The 21,650-nt window shown below is 44.5% G+C and overlaps 1 protein-coding gene across 1 annotated transcript; it reads right to left on the reverse strand.

The window, feature by feature from the left end:
• Positions 1 to 940: 940 nt before the first annotated feature.
• Positions 941 to 17,106, reverse strand: B3GAT1 (beta-1,3-glucuronyltransferase 1; the record flags this gene model as incomplete). Its single annotated transcript, XM_083368251.1, has 4 exons — positions 941 to 1,027; positions 5,189 to 5,485; positions 11,245 to 11,753; positions 16,920 to 17,106. 4 exons carry the CDS (start codon positions 17,104 to 17,106, stop codon positions 941 to 943), a joined length of 1,080 nt encoding a protein of 359 aa, XP_083224377.1.
• Positions 17,107 to 21,650: the final 4,544 nt, after the last annotated feature.

Below are 21,650 nucleotides of genomic sequence, written 5' to 3' on the forward strand. Positions count from 1 at the left end.
AATACTGGTTTATTAATTTATTGATCTCCTTTTTTCCCCCGCTCTGCGCAAGAACCCAAGCTGGTCTCTGGTATATGGAGCAATTCGGCTGGGTGGTTTCCCTCTGGTTGATCAAGGACCCAGTTTGAGTCTGGAATCGGGATGGGAACAGACTGCAAATAGGGAAAAAAAAGGGCTTCAATGTCCCACTTGAGCTGCAGTTCAGGAGCAGAAAATTTACTTTTTTTCCAAAGCAAACCCTCATTCATATCTTAGTTGGTGGCCTGCCACAAAATAGAGGAGGGGATAAACCTATTCTCCAAAGCACCAGAAGTCAGAAGAAGAAGCAACGGATGGAAACTAACCAAGGAGAGAAGCAACCTAGAACTAAGGAGAAACTTCCTGACAGAACAATTAACCAGTGGAACAGCTTGCCTGCAGAAGCTGTGAATGCTCCAACACGGGAAGTGATTGGGCAGCCATTTGTCTGAAATGGTGTAAGGCTTCCTGCCTGAGCAGGGGGTTGGACTAGAAGACCCCCAAGGTTCCTTCCAACCTTATTCTGTTATCTTAGAGTGTCTCCAGCCAATGCTACTTGTTAAACGAAGCACATGGCAGCCCCTGGAAGTGGTTCCGCCCTGCCTTGTTCAGTCCTGTCCTGCTGCTGTGTTCAGTACAATGTAGCTTAACCTGATAGTGCTAAGCATGGCGGTCTCCCTCCCTCCCAGTTGGGATCTTTCTCATTTTAGCATCGTGCTCAACATGAGCTATGCTCAAGCCTTCAGAAGAAAGAGGGATGGGTGTTTACTGTTTTAAGCAGCTGCCACGAATGTGGCTCAGATTCAAATTCTTCCCTTTCAGTCCCACTTGAAGTGGGACCCCCACGGTACCAAATGCTGCGATTGACTAATGCACCTGTGTTGTACCTGGCTCGCATCGTTCCTGGCTTTGCAGCATGATGTCAGATTTCCACATTGGGATCTGTGAAGCCTTTCTTTCCCTCGTTCACCAGCACGGGTTTCTCGGTCCTTGTGTGCCAGACGAGAATCTGGATCGAAGAAGAAGCATAGGAGGTCAGTTCCTCGGTCTTCTTACATGCAACATGCGTTACATTATTCAACTAAGGGTGTGGCTAGCTACATTCTCCAAAGACAGATGGGGGAATCTCCAGTGGTTAAAACAGATCAGAGAAGAATAAGGTGGGGTTGCAGAGACAAAAATAGTGAAGGATCTCAAGATGTTCCTCAAGCGTGCTTTTTGATCTAACTTCTGCCAACTCCCATCATTTCAAGGGGTGGCCGTGCTGCTGAAGAGCTAGAAAAGTGATCGGGATAGACAGGTGTGGGAGGATTAATGCATTTCCCTTGAAAAGCACTCAAGATACCCTTAAGTTTCCTTTCAACAGATCACCTGGGTTCGTGTTTATTAATTGTGACTATGCATTTCTGCAAACATAGCAATGTAGGCACTTCCTTGCTCATTCCTGGTTTGCTTTCATGCTGATAGAAGAGAATATTTGTAGCTCAAAGTTGAATATAAAATGAGACCAAAGCTCAGTCACTTCTAGCAAGGATCATGATACCTAGTTTGGTAATAAAATGTCTGCAAGAAAACAACCAAACTCCGGGAACACCCAGGACTCCACAGTTGCTTTTCATCCAGCCCAGCTTTTTTACTATTCTCTTGCAATATAAAACAAGCAATTTATTTTTTTATTTTTAAAGGAGGGAATCTTAAACCAAGCTTAAGCAATCCACAATTATTTCCCTTATCTGGAGGGTTCATTGTTGCACTCATCATACTAAGCCATCAGTATGGTGATAATTTGGCACAGGATGTGACAGAAATCCAGAATATGGCTGTTTGCAAGCCACGGCTTAACAATAGCCTTGTTAAAAAGGACACAATTAAATGATGCATTGCCTAAAGTAAGATACGAGTCTCAATATTTTTTATTCTTCAGGAAAAATTGAATCAAAGCTCTCTTCATCTCCACTCCAGACACCTGGTCACAAGAAAGAAGATCAGCAGGCTAAGAAAAAAAACAACATACAAATAACTACTCTTGTCATCAAGAGACTAGCAAATCTTTCCAGTGAATTCATCAGCCCTGCTTCAAACATGTTTTCCAAACTGTGTGATTTGTAACTTGTGAATCAACACAGCAGTTGCGTCTCCTAAGCGTGATTCCCCACCAACTGGGAGGGAGACCGCCATGCTTAGCTTACAGTGGGGGATGTCCAACCTTGGCCACTTTTAAGACTTGTGGACTTCAACTCCCAGAATCCCCCAGCCAGCCATGCAGCCCCAGCTATGAAAAGGCCAGGAAAAAAAGGCCCACGCGGAGCAGTGCCAACGTCTCTTACACGCCTGAAGCACTGGTGGTTTGGCAGATCGCACACCAGTCTGATTAATCCCTACTGCTATTTTAATGACACTCACACCTACTGGTCTCTGGCATGGCACGCTGCCTCTCCAATTACGGGAACCGTCAGAAGCATTATCTTAGTTATTAAAACAGAAGGAAGGTAATTGTCAGCTCTCCAACGGGCTGTCACGTCTAAATCTGTTTCGGGCTGCCGAAATCAGACACCCTGGCAACCAAGATGATCTCGATTTTAAAAAAGAAAAAAGGGAGGGCTGAATCGAAATCATTAAGCTGGCCACTCAGATCTCTCTCCTTCCTCCCCCCCCGCCCCGCCCCTGTGGGGTTTGATAAATGACTTCAGTGGACATTGACGGATGCACCTGTGAGGCAGGGACTTCACACAAAAGCCATATAGGTCGGCTGTATAGGTTGAAAACCAATACAGGAGGCTGGCAGCTGGAGTGGACATGCAGCAAGAGCAGCTGCCAACTAGCAAATTAGCAGCCAGAAAATTTTTTTCCCCAAGCCTCTGAAAAACCCAGAACTTCACCACACGTAGTCCTGGCCTCACAGCCACAGTTGTGCCCGACATTCCCGCGGCCTTAAATGCACATCCCTCCCCTTTTCCCCATCTTTTTATGCCACCATGGTTAAGGGCGGGATCGCTGCAGTTGGTAAGCGAATCGTGAGGTCGTTAAGCCAATCAGGGTTCCCCCCTGTTGACTTTGCTTGTCGGAAGCCGGCTGCGTAGGTTGCAAAGGGTCATCCCATGGTCCTGGGACTTTGCAACCTGCCATAAATGCCTGCTGGTTGCCAAGTGGCTGAATTTTGACCACGGGACCATGAGGAACGCTGCAAAGTATGTCGGAAGTATGACAACTGGCCATAAGTTGTTTTTTTTTTCCTTCTTTCACTTCTGCTGTAACTTCGGTCCCTCAATGAAACGTCGTAAGTCGAGGACTTCCTGTGCTCCTAGATTAAAGGGCCTTTCCCCCTTGGGGGGGGGCTCTTTCTTGGTCGCTGTTGCCGAGCAGGTGGATGGCGGGAGTCCCTCAGCCCAACATCTCTGGCACCTTTGTTTTTGTTTTTTTTAGCTCTTCCTCGCCAGCATCCTTACCTTGCCATGGGTCTCGTTGCCACGGCAACGAAACAGCACGCTATCGACCCTGTTTCATGTTTAGAGAGACGGGTTGGCTTTTGCCTGGTTTGAAGAATCCGTTCTGCTGCCAAAGCGTTAAAAAAACACAAAAAAACCAAAATCTGGGCTTCTCCTTAGCCTCTCAAGCAGAGTCCCACAGTTTCTCAATTTTCGGGATTTGAGCTTTGCTTCCCTCCCACCACCACCACTCTCCAGTTCCAAATGGCAACCCAAGGAGTTAATCTTTAAGAGGATTATATGCGTGCACTGCTGTAGAAGGGCAGCCGGGCGTCTCGCTTTATGGAGGAGCAACACACAAGCCATGAAAAAGCTTTGGAGGTTGTCCTGCCCAGGCGCTGAAGCCTAGAGAATCTTTGGCCCTTGAAAAGAAGAATGCAACCAATTGTTGAGTATTCCTTACAGCAGTCTTTCTCCACCTTGGCGTCTTTAAGATGGGTGGAGCTTTACTGGCTGGGGGATTCTGGGGGTTGAAGTCCACCCATCTTAAAGTCACTAAGGTTGAGAAACGCTGCCTTAAGAGTCCAAAACGACAGGGTAAGGAGGCTTTGAAAGATGGAGCCTGATAGTCAGGACATAAATGCAGATGATATTTAAGTCAAGAGAACTTAAAAAATGTAGTTTCTACTAGCTCTAGTTTCCAGGGATATTTAATTTAGTGTTTCGTCGTGAAAGGAGATAAAACAAATCATTGCAAATTGCTCTTGAATAGAAAGAGCGTTATTTTAAAATCACAATAACAGACAAGACGCACAATTGGACCCACGTTGGAAAGGCACTCAGGACATTTAGGCAAAATGGAGATGCTCCACCAATCCCTTTGCTTTGTGCCTTGGAAATGCCACCCTTCACTTGGGTGGTCCAGGAGGACATGGACAAGCTGAAGAAGCAGCCAAACCAAGGTGGTGTGGCTACTCGGAATCTACTCAGAGCTACAAAGATTCTCACGAATGAAGGTAAATAGGTGTGTCCCGGGATAAGGTTGCAGGATCCAGCCTGAGTCAGTCACCCACACCAAGGCTTTATTGTTCAAAGCTCTTGGGTTCAGGCCGGAGCTCATCAGAGAGAAATTCCCTGATGAGATGCCTCAGCATGAGCCTGAAAGCTTGGAAGAATAAACCTTGGGTCCCGGTGACGAATCCTGCTACAAAGATTCTCTTCTATGGGCACTCAGAATCTGCTCTACACAAAAGCCCTTCAGGTCAAACTTCTTCAGACTGGCTCTGGAGGTTTGTGGCTCTCCGGCGGGTGGTCTCCAGAGAAACCCGCATCTGGGTAAGTCACCCCTCTGCTTGGAATGTCAAAGGCAACCATAAAAAGGTAAAGGTTCCCCCGCACATGCGTGCTAGTCATTTCCGACTCTAGGGGCCGGTGCTCATCTCCGTTTCAAAGCCGAAGAGCCAGCGCTTGTCCGAGGACGTCTCAGTGGTCATGTGGCCGGCATGACTAGACGCCAAAGGCGCACGGAACGCTGTTACCTTCCCACCTGAGTGGTCCCTGTTTTCCTACTTGCATTTTTTACATGCTTTCGAACTGCTAGGTTGGCATAAGCTGGGACGAGTAACAGGCGCTTGCTCACTCTGTTATGCGGGACTCGGGATTCGACCCGCCAAACTGCCGACCTTCTGATTGACAAGCTCAGCGTCCTAACCCACTGAACCACCATGTCCCTAAGGCAACCATACCTTAGTGCAATTGGCAGCTTTGGGCTCGAGGTCATGCAAGGTAACCAGCTCCCGGAGCAGGCTGCTCTCTTGATAGCCCCCCTTCACCCCTCGCAGTTTGAAGTAAGCCTGAGGTCGCTGAAGGATTAGCCTGAGGTTGACAGCAAAGCCTGCCATATCGATCGCAAACGGACGGTGGGGGTCAAAGACAGTTTTCCATCCATACACCTTCCCAGCAGCGTTGACCTTGGGGGACTCGTACCGCAAGCCTCCCACGAAGGCCACTGGCCAGACAGACACTCTGCGGGTGGTCCGCATCTGGAAAATAAGAGGAGGAGAAAGAGGAGAACCGTGCAGTGATTGAGCATCCCTTGCTTCCATCAAAGGAAGAGAATGCCATTATGAGCATGGTTGGGCAACCAAGGAGCATCTCTTTCACTCTGATCTCTCCGACAGCTGAGCACAAGCTCTTCTCCAACGTGGTTTTCTCAAAAGCCCTAGATAGCATAGTAGTTGGGATTGCTGGGCACCGGGGTGGGGAAAGCTACAGTAGCTGAAGCCACCTTAGATGCGCACACAGGTCTTGGATAAGAACAGTCCACACTCTTGAGTTAACACTCACAGAGTTGGAAGTGGCTTTAGAAGCATCATGACTGAAAAACAGGGTACCAGCCCAACAAATGCATAAGTCCCATATATATCCTTCTACTTTCAGCCAGAAGCACTGCAGGAATGGCTTGTGGGATTATTCTAACTCCACCAGTTAGAATTCTCGCCACCAGTACTCCTTGAGTTAGTCCCCGTAGTGAAATGGGGAAAGAAGAAGCTACTCGGAATTGAGTCCTACAAATCTACAAAGGAAGAAAGGATCCAGGGGTCTATAAGAGGGATAATACCCAGCTACTCTAAACCCCTTCAATAAAATATCTCATTCAGGATCGCTAGAGTCAGCCACCTTTTCAGGAGCCCTCGTTCCACAAATGCTGTGCTAGTACTGCATCTTCCCTGCTCATCTTCTTTCTCTTCTGCTGCCTTTCATCATTATTAATTACTGCATCATTATTAATAACCAAAAGAGCTTATAGTACTTGCCCTCCTGCATAAATACATTCACTCTCTCCCGGTCTTACAGGCGCAGAAGGACAGAGATTAATGAAGTCACACTACAGCAGGCTGGCTTTCATGCTCAAGGCAGGACTAGAACTCCCGGTCTCCTGGTGATTGGCCCAAAGTCACCCAGCCAACTTTTATCTCTCAAGACAGAGGAAAGTTCACTGTCTTTTGCTCATTGGCCCAGTCACCCAGCAGGTTTTCATGCCTAAGACAGGACTAGAATTCACAGTCTCCTGGTTTCTGGGCCAGCACCTCTTGATGCAGCCCATCAGTGGAAGGAAGGCGAGATGGAGACAAGCGTACGTTCCTTCTTTTGTCTCCCTAGCAGGCAAGAACTGAAGCCAAGCCCAAACTCTTCAAGATTCAAAATTATCATTTCATCTTATAGCCTGCATCAACAACATTCCTGATATTGGATGACAATCATGATGATGATGATGACCACCAGAGCATTCTGAGCATATGGCAAAAAAAATATATTAAAGTAATACTGCATACCTTTTGATTAACAATCATTTGGAAAACCAAATCCAAACTGTAAGCCCAACTCTTGCCCTTCATTAGCAGATATACAAGTATCCTCTTCCTTGTTGGGAAGTTGATATTTTGGAGTTAGCATGCCTCCTTGAGCAAATTTGCATGGAGACAGAAATGTAGAATTAATTATTGTAAATACCCCAGAAGGATAATGGACCCCATAATGGCAAGACTATGAGCAGCTGGAGTGGTCCAGATGGGCAATTTCAAGGACACCAATGCCAGCCCTTAGGCTGGAAAATGAACTTCAAATACAGGATGTCCAGAACCTCAATTATCCCTTCTTTGAACGGAAGACACACCTCTATAAAACTGAGGGCAGGATGATGCCGGGTTAAGATAGCTAGAGAGAATCCACAGTGTTCTTAACATGTTCAGCCAATGCTGGTGGTGGGTCAGGACGTGGCGGCACATGGTTGATGAGTTGAGACTCAACTCTCATCTCTGTCAAGGCCAACTGTTGACCCCATCAACAACTAAACAAGGCATGCAGGATCCAGGAGCTTGCTGAAGACCATCAAAAAGTGGAGATGATGTCTACTTGTTCTATTGTTGGACCTGAAAACAATGAGCTTCTGATCCTGGTGTTGCCACCTGTATAAACTAGCTGCATGTAGAGTAACTCTGGTATCTATGTTGACACCTGCATAGAATTCCTGCTCCATCTATCATTCTTAAATCTGACTTTGGGGATCCAAGTGGTAAGAGTGAACGGCCTCTGCCAATAACACTTAAGCTCCGTCAAAGGCAGTTGATAGTGCTAGTAATAGATTGCTGGATCCCCTCGGTCCCTAGTGGTGCCTTAAAGAAGACTGGGTGGCTTGTTCCTGCTTGCAAACCTTCAGAAAATCTTCCAGACCCTTCCCAAAATTTCTCCCAAATTGCACTTGTTCATGCAGCAAAAGGGGAAATATTAAATATATAGGCAGTCCTCAAGTTACGACCACAGTCATGGCTGGAAATTTGGCTGCTAAGCACCCAAAGCACCATGTGACCAGACTCCATCATTTTTACTGTAAATCACACAGTTGTTCGGTGAATTATATGCTTGTTCAATGAATCCGAATTTCCCCCGTTGTCTTGTTGGAGGCTGGCTGGGAAATTCCCATACCACGATCATGTGACCGCAGGACACTGCAACCATTGGTCAGTTGCCAAGAAGCCAACTTGTGATCATGTGACTGAGGGGTGTGGGGTGACAGTCGTAACTTTGAGGAGGGGCCATAATTAACTTTTTTCAGTGCTGTTGTAACTTTGTTAAATGAATGGTCATAAGTCTGGGACTCTCTGCAGAAGGTTAATTGTTTACCCTCCCTTCTACTGTCTTTAATTCAAGTCTGGAAGGCAGACAATCAGCTCCACTTCAGATCATAGAGTCAGCCATGACAACCACCCTGATTTTTGCCTATGTCTTAAAGGATTATTGTTGCAAGAAAAGAATGGAAGGAGAGCAGTGGGCCTTGACCACAGGAAAAAGTATGCAAGCCTAAACTTCTAACAAAACATGTAATTTCAACCTAAACGTGTTTTATTTGCCCTGTCCTCATTTGCTGTGGAACATGGCACACCACTCATGTGATGAGAAAGGGACTCTTGGAGTTAGTTAGGACTGGTCCATGACTGCTTCTCTAAACTAGCCTTTTCTCCACAATCTGAATTTGACCAGCCCTGTGAGATACAGACATCACTGAACTGAATTGACAATGGCCATGACAGATGTGCAGATGCCCTCTATAAAAGGTGAAGTTTTCCCTGTCCAGTTGTGTCTAGGGGCCGGTGCACATCTCTGTTTCTTGGCTTAGTCAGCCAGCGTTGTCTGAAGACACTTCTGTGGTCATGTGTCCAGCATGGCTATAAACCAAAGATGCACGGAACATTATGACCTTCCCACCGAAGTGGTACCTATTTATCTACTCGCATTTGCATGCTTTTGAACTGCTAGGCGGGCAAGAGCTGGAGCAAGGAACAGGAACTCAACCCATCACATGGCGCTCAGGTCCCTAACCTTGGCTGTCACCTTCCCTAGCTGACAAGCTCAGCATCTTTAACCACTGAGCCATCCCCCCTGCCCACTGATGCCCTCTATAAGTGAGGCAAAATACCATCATCGAATTGTGACTGTGTGGTCGAAAAACAAACTATCCAACACATAGTGTCAGGGTGCCAAAACAGAGCCTATAATGGAGACTTTGCTGATTTCTTGACCGGGGCAAATGAACCCCAAAATTATATCTGTAATCTAGGCCAGAGGTCCCCAACTCCCGGTCCGTGGACCAGTACCGGGCTGTGGCATGCCAGCAACTGGTCCACACAAACTAGCAAAGCCGCATCCGTGGGATGCAGGCAGCACACAAAACCATGCTCCCTCCGATCCACGGAAAAACCTCTCTCCACGGAACCGGTCCCTGGTGCACAAAAGGTTGGGGACTTCTCATCTAGGCATATGTTTATAATATTTTAGATTTTATATTTCACATCTTGTAGTTTATATCTCTTGCGTTTTTATCAACATGGGGTGTGAATGTGCCGTACGATAAATAAATAGTCTTATTTTGAGTCATTAAACCTGGCCTTGTTTCCTTGCCAATTTCAAATTGTTCTTCCTTCTCAGCTCTTTTTCTAGTTTTCAGACTGCTTGTTTGGGGCAATTTTTTTTTTTTTGAAAAAAGAAGAAAAAAGTTCAGCTTGGACGCCATGCTTTGACAACAGGCAACATTTCATTTGCCTGCATTTAAATTAATTAACTTTACAGCGTGGTTGAAAATGACTTAATTTATAAAAATCCTGAGGGAAAGGAATGCGTCATGCGCTGCGGTCTATAAAAACCGCTGCACGCTGCTGGCGGTGAATCAGAGTTAGTGCTCTTTAATGGCAGTGATATGCAAATAAGCCATTATTGGAGGGGGTGGGTGGGTGCCGTTTTATGTGCCTCCCGGAAGACTTTTTTTTTTTAAAGGGCCAAACAGAAACACAATCTCACATTTAGACAACTTTTAAGGCCGTGTTTGAATTCTGGAATCAACTTCCATTTATAAAGGAACTCTGCAAGTTTTTCACATTTATTGGATGAAATCTCACTGGAAGGAAATCTGGGTTTTTAACTCCCATGGATGTTTATAGGTGGGAAACACAAACGTCCAACAAAATCTAATGACATTTGATCAAAAGCTTGTCCCCCCCCCCGCCCTCAAAAAAAAAATCTGAAAAAAAGATAAAGGTAATTCTTGATTTATCACCTGGAATTACAGTCTCCAAGCAGCTACAATACAATTTGTCTGCAGGTGTCTTTGTGTGTAAGCCACTGTTAGAACTTGGAAATCGGATGGCAAAGTAGTCCTGGTGAGGTCCATCATAACTAGGGATGGTTGCTGAGAGACTGGTCATTAAGCGAGGACTACCTGTACATCCTAGAAATTGTGCCTCGGTTGTGAGAGTTGCATTTTGAAAAACAGTTTAGATCAGGGGAATTCACAATTTGAACGTCTGCATGAAGGAAATGCAGATACCAATGAGGGAAAGCATGGTGATTTACCTTTTTTTTTTAAAAAAATTTTTTTTAAATCTGTGGACAGTTTATAGGAACAGTTTGTCAATTAGGAGAAGATAATAGGGAAAGCGTGATATGTCAAAAAATGACTTCCTTTCTCTCTTCCTTTTCTCTCTTTTGTTACCTATATTATCAACGTCTGTTTCCAAATCTTCTTGGTTTAAGGGATCAATTTAGGGAAGAGACTTAAGCTTACTTGCCGAGCACATTTTTTCTGTGTCCAAAAGGCAGAGGTGCTTGGTACCAAGGGAGGTTTGAGAAGGATCTATTGATGAGAAAACAGCCATTGCTGGCTGCCATGGTCATTAAGATGGGAGCAGTAGTTGGCCTTCATATCTGCTGGACTTCAGTTTCCAAAATCCCAAGACAAACGTGACAAGGGCCAACGGTATGGTTTGTGAAAAGACAACTTCATCCCATCTCATCTCTTCCATCCTTCACCCACTCACCCCTTTTGGTACAGGAACTGTAAACAACAATTGTCTCATGATGAGGGGTCAAAAAAGAGAGAGAAGCTATCCTTGTCTCGATCAATCTGCAAGCCTCTTTGGAGCATCCGTCTAGGTTGGGAAACTGGATTCAATAAACACTACTCTCACCCACTATAAATGGACTTTTAAGAATCTCAGAACTTCAGAAGGGAATAGAGGAAGAGGCAATTTCAGTAGATTAAAGTCAAGCCTTCATCTGTACAAGTAACCCACACGAAACTAAAGACCCAGCATGGAGTGTGGTGTGTTCACTTACCTTCAATCTCTTCTGCACCATCTCTTATTGGTGGAGAAGGTCCACCAAGGCTTCCTAACAGAGATACATGATCCATTGCAAGCCAACATTAGCGACTTAGCCTAGTTGGCTGAGTGGCCCACAAGCATCTTACCTCCTCAAAAAGTTCCAGACTATAGGTGTTATCATCATCTGCAAAGTAAACAATCCCTGGTTGACTGTTGTTTCTATTAAAAGTCTCCCTCAGCCACCTGAGGGCCAGGTTCCTTTGCATGGTTCCCCGAGGAATCCGGGGGTCCCGCATGTCCCCTCTCAGCTTGTAGTTGCGTGGGGTTTCCACGTTGAGGTGGGTGTAGTTCAGCCCAGTGTCTCTCAAAAGCCGAGTGACCAAAGCAGTCCGACGTTGTGAGTCCTCCACTAAGATCCAGTGCAAGTTTGGGACGTGCAAAAAAGTATTGGACAACCGTGTCAGCTCCGCCTTTTGGACCGGCCGGCTGTAAGTAGGAGTGACCACATGGATAGTGGGTAAGGCGTCCGACCAAGGAGGTGGGCGGGTGTAGACGTATTCTGTCCTAACCACCTCCACAATGTCACGGTCAGATAAGCAATATTCCTTAGAGTCCGAGCCTTGGGAGAAGTCACGACGGGTGTCCCCACCATCCTCTATAGAAGAGAAGGAACAAGAGAAGAACAATTGAAGCAGCAAATAGGCAAGCATCGCCTCTTGGTTAGGAAGGAGGAATAGAAAGCAAGCTGAAGAGCAGAAGCCATCAGGCGTACAGGATGGAAAGTGGGCAAATCGTATTTGATTGCACACCGTCTTCCACTATGCCCTAAGTAAGTCACTGTCAATTTTGCATTTGGTAACAAGACTCAAAACAACTTCTAATCCTGAATCTCCTTGGTTCCCCTTGTATCACCTATCAGTTCTTTGGGATAAGAAAATCTGCCTTCTGATTTTGTGGCAAAAGCTGTAGATGATGACGCCTCTCTATAAATGTCATCACCATCATCATCCATAATTTGTATTTGGAGCAAAAAAAAAATTAACATTGTGGGAGAATAGTACATTAAGTCAAGTCAAGTGGCTGGGAAAACAGTGATGAAGCTGAATGGAATCAAATGAATAGGGGGTGAAATGGTTACCTGCAAGGATGAAGAACATTTGGTGCAGTCCATGTGTGTGGACTGCCAGTGTGAGTAATTCAACCCCAGTTCTGTAAAACTGACAAAGTAATTTCGGGAGAAAGCAGTTTGTGAAATCGCTCTACCCTTATTGTGTTTCATTGATTCATTTCATTGATTCTCCAGCTTGTTTACTTGAAATCCCGAACGTGACTGGGATTACATCACATTATATAACCGTATATTTTGTACTTCAGCTCTATGTTCTCCTCCAGCTCACATCTTCAACCCACCCCTGAAAAAAAAACACCGTAAGTTACCTTTTGAGTCTATTTTAAAATAATCATGCTTGGTGTGGATGGGTGCAAAATATAATTATTTTCCCAGAAACTTCATCAGATTGGAGTGCTGCATTTTGGAAGGAGAAAAACAACTTCATCAACACAATTCTTTTCAGCTAACACCCCTTTTGCCCTAGTTATCTTTTTTTAAAAAAATAAAGAAATAGAAGTAGGCAAGCACTGTTAGTCTTGAACTAAGGACAGCAAATTTGCAGTAACACCTAGGTGAAGGAAGAACTGGGAAAACACAAATGCATCAGGATAGCATTCAGATATGTAAAGGGGCTTAATGGACAGTGATAACTTAGAGGCGAAGACTCTCGCTTCCCACTTGGAAGGTTGAGAGTTCAATCTTAAGCAGTGGCAGATCTTTCTCTATCTGCTGCAAACTCTGTGTAGGTGTCAGGAGTGGCATCCAGCCGGTAAATGCTCAGCTTCATTCACTCGCCCCAACTCTACCCTGAATCAAGAGATCACAAGGTCATTAGAACAAAAAACAAACAGTGCTATTTAATTTCCATTTGCTTATGTTGGTCTGCTAGATGAGAAGTGCAACATCTAAGGTTAAAAGCAGCCCTGAGAGTTTATTCCCCAAATAGTTAACAATATTTAATACAGGTAGTGTTCAATTTACAAAAGTTCATTTACTGGCCATTCAAGGTTACAACATTCAAGGTCACACTTACAACCGTTGCAGCATCCCCATGGTCACATGATCAAAATTTAGACGGCTTGGCAACTGACTCATATTTATGATGGTCGCAGTCTCCTGTGATCATGGGATCTCCTTTTTGTGACCTTCTGACAAGCAAAGTCAACGGGCAAGCTGGATTCTTTTTTTTTTTTTAAATTCCATTTATATCCCGCCCTTCTCCGAAGACTCAGGGCGGCTTACAAGCTTAGCAGTAGCCTTCATTCTATGTATATGCCTGCTTATTAGGGCTTTCGCCCCCCCCCCAAGCGGCATTATTACAAAGTCAGCTTATTGCCCCCAACAATCTGGGTCCTCATTTTACCTACCTCGGAAGGATGGAAGGCTGAGTCAACCTTGAGCCTGGTGGGATGCGAACCTGCACTAATTGCAGGCAGCTGGTGTTACTTAAGGAGGCATTAGCCCACTGCTCCACCAAGGCTCTTTTAACTGCAGTCATTCACAATAACTGACAAGAAAGGTTGTAAAATGGGGCAAAACTCACTTCACAAATGTCTCACTTAGCAAGAGAAATGTTGGGTTCAATCGTGCTCGTAAGACAAGGACTATCTGTATGATACACTGAGGATGTGACAGGATCTGTGAGAATTGCATTCACATAGCAAACGTCCCCAGATTAGACAAACATTTAGTGTCTTCATTCATCTAATGTATTAAAGCTAGTTAGGTTTAATATTTTGGTGGTTCAGCCTATTGTGTGTGTATATATAGTCTGATTAGTTTATGAGCCAGAATATTGTAGAAAACCTGTTAATTCCATCAGCAAGTCATGCACAGCCAGGCAATAATCACATTAAGTGTATTTTAGCAATCAAATGTAATTCTAATTAAAGCTAATGAATTGAATGGAAATCTCACTCAGCTCCTTCTTCTTTCTTGTGGTCTATTCTTAAAAAATATTACCTCTGGGTGGACCAAAAAACAGAAAGAAAGAAAGAAATTGGGCATCTTTTTTTCAGACTATAAAATTCAAAAAACAGAGTTGTCTTTCCTGTCAGGAAATCTTGGTGACTGCCATTTGACAAGGATCTGATGGAGGGTCAGCTGCAGTGTCTCGAGAAGAGCCCCTCCATTGTTATTATTATACTTTTCACAATTCTTTAGGGAGATGGAAATAATCCAGAGCTATCAGAAACACAGCTCAGTGGCACTCACTGAGTATTATTTGGACTCAGAAACATGACCTGTAATGCAAAAGGAATGCCCTGGGGAGCATTGCCTTTTCCCCCCCTACTGTGATCAGAAGCAAGGCATTCATCTCCTCTCTCCCAGCCAACTGATTCCCCTAATCCTCCAATGGCATAAGGAGCTCCTGATCTGCTGCAATAGGAAACCAGCAATTTGTAAACATGCTGCCTGGTGAATGTAAAATAAAGAGGGCTAAGGAAATAGGTTGGAGTGGAGAGGTGGTCTGCTGGCATCGACATCCAGCTGATATGGATTGAAAAAATGGAATGTGCTTCTCTCTACACAAAAAGGCCTAGGACAAATAAAAAAGAAAAGTTCTAGTGCCAAGCTTAGAGAGTTTGACTTCAGGACCATGGACAGTGAGATTACAGATTTTGACTTCAGGACCATGGAGAGCTAGATCACAGATTTTGACATCAGGACCATGGAGAGCTAGATTGCAGATTTTGACGTCAGGACCATGGACAGCAAGGCTAGAGGTGTTGACATCAGGACCATGGACAGAGAGATCACAGACTTTGACTTCAGGATCATGTAGAGCGAGATTAGATTTTGACTTCAGGACCATGGACAGCAAGGTCAGAGATTTTGACTTCAGGACCATGGACAACAATGTCCTACAGGTAGTCCACAATCTACAATTGGGACCAGAATTTCCATGGCTAATCAAGGCAGTTGTTAAGTGAATCATGTCTGATTTTGCAACCTTTTTGCTAGGGTTGTTAAGCAAATCACTGCATTGAAATGAATGATGCTGCCCTTAAGCAAATCCTAGCTTTCCCGATTGACTTTGCTTGCAAATGGCGATCGCATGGCCCAGAGACACTGCAACCTTTGTCAATACACGCCGTTTGCCAAGCATTTGTATTTTGATCACATGACTATAATTTTTCAAGGAAGAAATGAAAGAATGATAAAAGTGGAGCATCCTTGCCGTTGCAAAGAATTGGCTAACCTGCGACATGCCCTCAACGAAAGGTTGTTTGTGAAAGACCTGTGTATAAATAAAACTATTCATTTTCAAAGGTCAAAAGAGTTTTAAAAAGCACACAGAGACAATCCGTTTTTCATCCCAGTGTACATAACAGAAATGATGCAAAGTTTCATGGGACTCTTTTAATCCGAACGTCAGTCACCTTACTAATTTTGATTCAATGTAATCAAGAAAGACCAAGATATAGCTCCTCAGGGTTCCAGGAAAACAATTTTGCATTTAAATATTATTGCTTCCTTGGGGTTTATCAGCCGAGCTTCACCTACTCCTGTACAATGTTTTCCATACTGTAAGGAATGGATTTAAGGTAGGGTTTTTTTTGGGGGGGGCTCAGGAATTGGAAGATACAAGGACAATCCTGTTCTCCTTCGTGGAAGGTTACTGAGTAGGTCCTGAGTATCTAAAACAGGGCATAAGGCACCAGAGGGATGAAGGCATTATTTTTGTATTTTGTTGGTTCATATTTATCTAGTCTTTGGAAAAAGAACACTAGGCATGATCTAAACCTGATCCATAAGATAGTAGAGGGAAGAGGCTGTGAAGGAGAAGATGTGTATGACCAACATCATACATGACATTGTAAACCTGTGCTATGCTGTGGTTTTGTAGAATAAGCTACAATTGGCTGTATTCACACGCCTTGCTAAACAAACCATATTCTGCTTAGTAAACCCAGCCTATCCATAGGCTTGTAAGCAAGAGGACCATATAGGGATACAAGATAGTAAGGTGTGTGTGTGTGTGTGTGTGTGTGTGAAGGCATGTTTATCTGCACCAAGCCTTAAAGAACGCCAAGCTTGACTGCAGCCTGTTTCAAAGCTTGCAAGGTTGGCCATGATAGGAAACAGAACACCGGATCCCCATTAAGCTGACTCAGAGAAAATAATAACCTTGGGATCTTTATGGAAAGGGGTGCCGTATCTTTGAAAACATATTGGGCATTATAAAATGAACATCCTATCTCTTCTTCTGGGCAAGGAATCATCTCGGAACTCATGAAGAAAATATGAAACCTTCCATGTTGAAGTAGCAAATTGAAACTTATCGTTATTAAACAACTTTAATATTGAAATGCCATTCCAGAAAGAAAGTTCTTTCTTTGCTAACCTCCATCCTCTAGGAGATGTGGCCTGGGAAGGTGGCCTTCCATTTAGCTTAATTCTTGAAGAACCATAGCCGAACTCCTACTGAGTTTGTAGAAACTTCAAGATGAATTTTTGTTCTTGGCCAATAAGGAAGCTTCAGTATTCAGTGTGGACTTTCCTATGTGTAAACTAAATAAGAAACAAGGTTTCTGTATCTCTAGATGTTTGGGCTTCAGAATCTTGGAAGGAACATAATTTATGGGAAACTGGCTGATGAAATGAGTATAACAGTGGGAAGGCTGATGATGAGTTGTGGTGGTGGAGGCGGTGGTGGTGGATGATGGGGCCAATGATGGTCAGAGCTGGCCTGGCCTTTCTCCTCACCCTTATGCACGGCAAGCAGGGGAGCAATGGCGCTCTGATGCCAGACGGTGATAAGCAGCGTCCAGGGAAGCACAATCAGCACAATCGCCAAGATGTCTCGTCGCTTCGGCATCTCCAAGGCTGATGGGACCCACAGCTCCTCATTACCTGACAGCAGAAACCCCAGAGACAGAACAGGAGACCACATGGAGATCAAGGCAAGAAGAGATCAGAAGGCCGTTAAAAAGCCACGAGGCTCACAAGTCTTACCAGTGCTCAAAACCCACCCATTGCACAAGCAGGTTTGCAGAGGCAGCACTTGCCACCAAGGGGAGGCCAGGTTGCCCCCAGCAGGGAAGACGCTTCTCTGGGTGACGTCACTGTCCAGGACTTCAGGATCCCTTCCAGAAGGATGCCTGTAAAGCAAAGTGAAAAAGGGGTAGGCACCAAAGAGTTAGAGATAGATACAGTAGATAGATAGATAGATAGATAGATAGATAGATAGATAGATAGATAGATAGATAGATAGATAGATAGATGATAGATAGATAGATAGATAGATAGATAGATAGATAGATAGATAGATAGATAGATAGATAGAGTAGGTAGATAGATATGGTAGGTAGGTAGGTAGATACGGTAGATAGATAGATAGATAGATAGATAGATAGATAGATAGATAGATAGATGATAGATAGATAGATGATAGATAGATAGATAGATAGATAGATAGATAGATAGATAGATAGATAGAGTAGGTAGATAGATATGGTAGGTAGGTAGGTAGATACGGTAGATAGATAGATAGATAGATAGATAGATAGATAGATAGATGATAGATAGATAGATATAGAGAACCTTTACTGTCATTTTTTACTGTGGACACACTGACACACATTAAAAATGAAATTCTGTTGCCTGCTCTCAAAAGTGTACACATACATAACACACATATAGACATGCTATACACACACATATATGTGTGTATCTACAACCTTACATATAAGTAACATATCAGTATTAATCACTGTCCGTCTTGAATACAAAGCAGAAGGAGGAAGCTTGAGAGTTCACAAGGTTGACCCTGTATGGAACAAAGCTCTGGCTGAGTCTGGGTCTTCCGTTTAAGGCTGGGCGGGTCCAGCGTCCATCCCATATTTGCACCGCAGGGAAGAGGAACAGAATCACAGAGTCGGAAGGGGCCCTGGGAGGTCTTCCAGCCGGACCCCTTGCTCGAGCAGGGGACCGTGTACCATTTCAGACGAACGGTGAAGCCTCCAGTGATGGAGTACCCATCTGTTCTGTTAGATTTCCAGCAGAAGAAAATCTTAAGATGGGTCTCCAGATTGCCTGAGATCTCTTTTCCACCGCTTGTCCTGCCAAATGAAGTCTGAGGCTGGGAGGAGATTAAGCTGACATACAAGTTTAGCTCAGATTCTAATGGGAACCCAGACAAGATTTAAGCAGGCCGTATTTTATCAAGGGGTTATCTTGGCAAGCGGTGTAGATCACATCAGTGGCAAGGTGGAGTGGATAATTTGCAGACCAGGGACTGAAGTTGGGCTGAATCACGGGGAGACAAAGAAAGAGACTGCGACAGGCTGATTTAAGCACTGCAGTGCAGGCAACCAGGGGCAATGTTTGTGTGTGTATATGTTTGTGTGTGTCTGTCTGTGTGTGTGTGTGTGTGTTCATGTGTGTGCACATGTACACGGGCATGCAGGGGGACGGTGTCATCCTTCAGAGGCCAGGAGACCACAGAAATGTTCCTTTTCTGGTTAATTCGTGGAGGCATCCATGTAGTTTTCCTGGCAATAATATCTAAGTGGTTTGCCGTAGCTCTTCTGGGATTCTTTTCCCTTTACATGGACTTCCAGTCTTAGTGGTGAAGGCGCCAGCCTAGAAACTAGGAAACTGTAAGTTCTACTCCCAGCTTGGGCATGAAAGCCGACGAAGTTACTTTGGGCCAGTCACCAGGAAACTGGGAATTCTACTCCCGCCTTAGGCATGAAAGCTGGTTGAGTGACTGCGCCAATCACCGGGAGATTGCAAGTTCTAGTCCAGGGGTAGGCAAACTTGATGCTTTTATGACTCATGGACTTCAACCTCTGCTTGTAATGGTCACCGGCATGATCTAAATACAGGGGTAGGCAACCTTGGCTCTTTTATGACTCGTGGACTTCAACTCCAAGGATTCCTGAGCCAGCACAGCTGGCTCAGGAATCCTGGGAGTTGAAGTCCACGAGTCATAAAAGAGCCAAGGTTGCCTACCCCTGTTCTAGTCCCATTTGGGGCATGAAAGCTGGCTGGGTGACTTTGGGCTAATCACCAGGAGATTGTACCTTCTAGTCCCATTTTGGGCATAAATGTCAACTGAGTGACTTTAGAGCAATTACTCTCTCTCAGCCACACAGAGGAGTTGTCATTGTGGGGAAAGGAGGAGGAGGAAGGAGTAGGGTGTACGTTTGCCACCTTGAGTTATTTATAAAACTAATAAAGGTGGGATGTTAATTAATTAATTAAACCCAGTATTCCCAGGTCTGTGCCGGCTTAGCTTCAGAGATCAACCCAGGTCACCCGGGTGCTGTGATAAGGGCAGAAAAAACAATGGAAAAACTTGCCCGGCTGTGCGCCAGCGATCTGTAAAATCCGCCATTGCCCGTTAGCATCCCTTGAAAACCGTCCTTTTCTTAAATCAAGGATAGTCTGATTTTTTTTTTTTATTTTTTTTGTCCTTCAGAAGAATGAGATGCTTATTTTAGAGCTGGCCTGAAGGTGTCTTGCAAAGTTCTTTATTGAACTGATAAGCCAAGAAATTTGGTGAATGGCTTTGCTAAATTTCTCCAGGAGAAAGGAAGGCTTTCTCTAAGCAAGAACACGGTTCTTTTTTATTGAAGGAGGAGCCCCAACCCATCTGAATAGGGCCGAGGTCCTTTTGAAGCTATCTCACCTCGTCTCCTGCACCAAATTTCCTGGCAGGAAGTTTCACGTACGAAATTTCGTACAAATAAATATTTCCTTCTGGCAGGTTTCCATCTCCTACTAACCCATTTCATGGAAGGTGTCTAGTACTAGTATGATCTTCATCTTATTTATTTATCCAATTTCTACACTGTCCCTCCCTCCCCCCCTAAGCGATTATGGGCAGGAAACGAAAACTTCTTCCTGTCTATCTTTTCATAAAGTGGTAGATTAACATTACAGGAAAGGAGCTAAGGATTTTCAGTTAGAGGAAAAACAGTTTGGAAAAGTGGTGTGTGTGTGTGTGTGTGTGTGTGAGAGAGAGAGAGAGAGAGAGAGAGAGAGAGAAACAGGGAGAAAGAGAGAGAAAGAAAAACAGAGGGAGAAAGAGAGAGAGCAACACAGAGAGAAACAGGGAGAAATGGAGAGAAAAACAGAGAGAAAGAAACACAGAGAGAGAGAAAGGGAGAAAGAGAGAGAAAGAAAAACAGAGGGAGAAGGAGATAGAGCAACACAGAGAGAGAAACAGGGAGAAATGGAGAGAAAAACAGAAAGAAAGAGAGAGACAGACAGAGACAAAGAAACAGAGACAGTAACAGGGAGAAAAGGTGAGAGAGAAAAACAGAGAGAGAGAAAGGGAGAGAGAGAGAGAAAGAAAGAAAGAAAAAGAAGAGAAAAGAGAAGAACAGATAAACCCCCACCCAATAAAAATAGCAATAAAGCTCATCCTCGTTAATTACTCTGTAAGCCATTACTGCCTTAAAAAAACCCATAACTTTAATGGAGGCTATTATAAAGTATAGCAGCAAAACTGTGAAACTAATTACAGTGCCGTCATTATAGAGAAGCAAATGTCGGGGGGGGGGAGATACCCAATCAACTCCCTCCCTCCCTCCCGCAGGAATCGTGTTTCTGTCTGGCTAAAAATTCTGCCCTCGCCCAGGAAGGAGGTTTGCAGTCCACCCTTCAGGTCTTCTGGGACTCCTCCATCGCTGCTCTTCTGTCCAATGAATGCCCCTCCCTCCTCCCAAATCCAACTTTACAGGGTATTTTCTCCTCCTCTCTTCCCCCCCCTTCATAGCCTTTCTGAAAAATCAAGTGGTAGATGACCAAAGTGACTGTTAGTTTAGTTTAGTTTCTATCCCACCCTTATTTTTTAATTTTTTTTTTAAAAAAAAAAACAACTCAAGGTGGCAAACATACCTAATATCCCTTCCGGTTTTCCCCACAACAACAGCCCTGTAAGGTGGGCTGGGACGAGAGAGAGAGAGAGAGAGAGAGAGAGAGAGAAGGACTGGCCCAAAGTCACCCATGCCTAAAGGGGGACTAGAACTCACCGCCTCCTGCTGATTGGCCCAAAGGTACCCAACCAGTTTTTGTGGCTAAGACGGAATTGGAACTCACAGTCTTGTACGCACAATTCCCTGCAAGCAGAAAACTAGCAGGACAGGCAAAGAACTAAGCTAGAGCATTTTGACCCCAGATCCTGGATTTCTATTTTATTCCTGGGCTGGAGCACCCTTCAAAAAAAGGCTACAATCCGCCGTCCTCCATTTCTACTTTGTTCTGTTCAAAAGTATGGATTTCGCTTGGAGCCTCTGCTTAAACGGCTCCCATAAGCGTGAGTCATTGAATAAACTATAAATGGCTGGATTCATAAAAATGCACTAACCGGAAACCGTGATTTAAAACCCACGACGACTTGCTAAGCCCCCCAAAAATCACGTGGTGGGTTAGGATAGTCTGTCCATACTTTTGGCTTCCAGCCTGCCTAGAAATGCTAAGAATAGC

This window comes from Vipera ursinii (genome assembly GCF_947247035.1).
Source record: "Vipera ursinii genome assembly, chromosome: 8".
Classification (NCBI taxonomy): Eukaryota; Metazoa; Chordata; class Lepidosauria; order Squamata; family Viperidae; genus Vipera; species Vipera ursinii.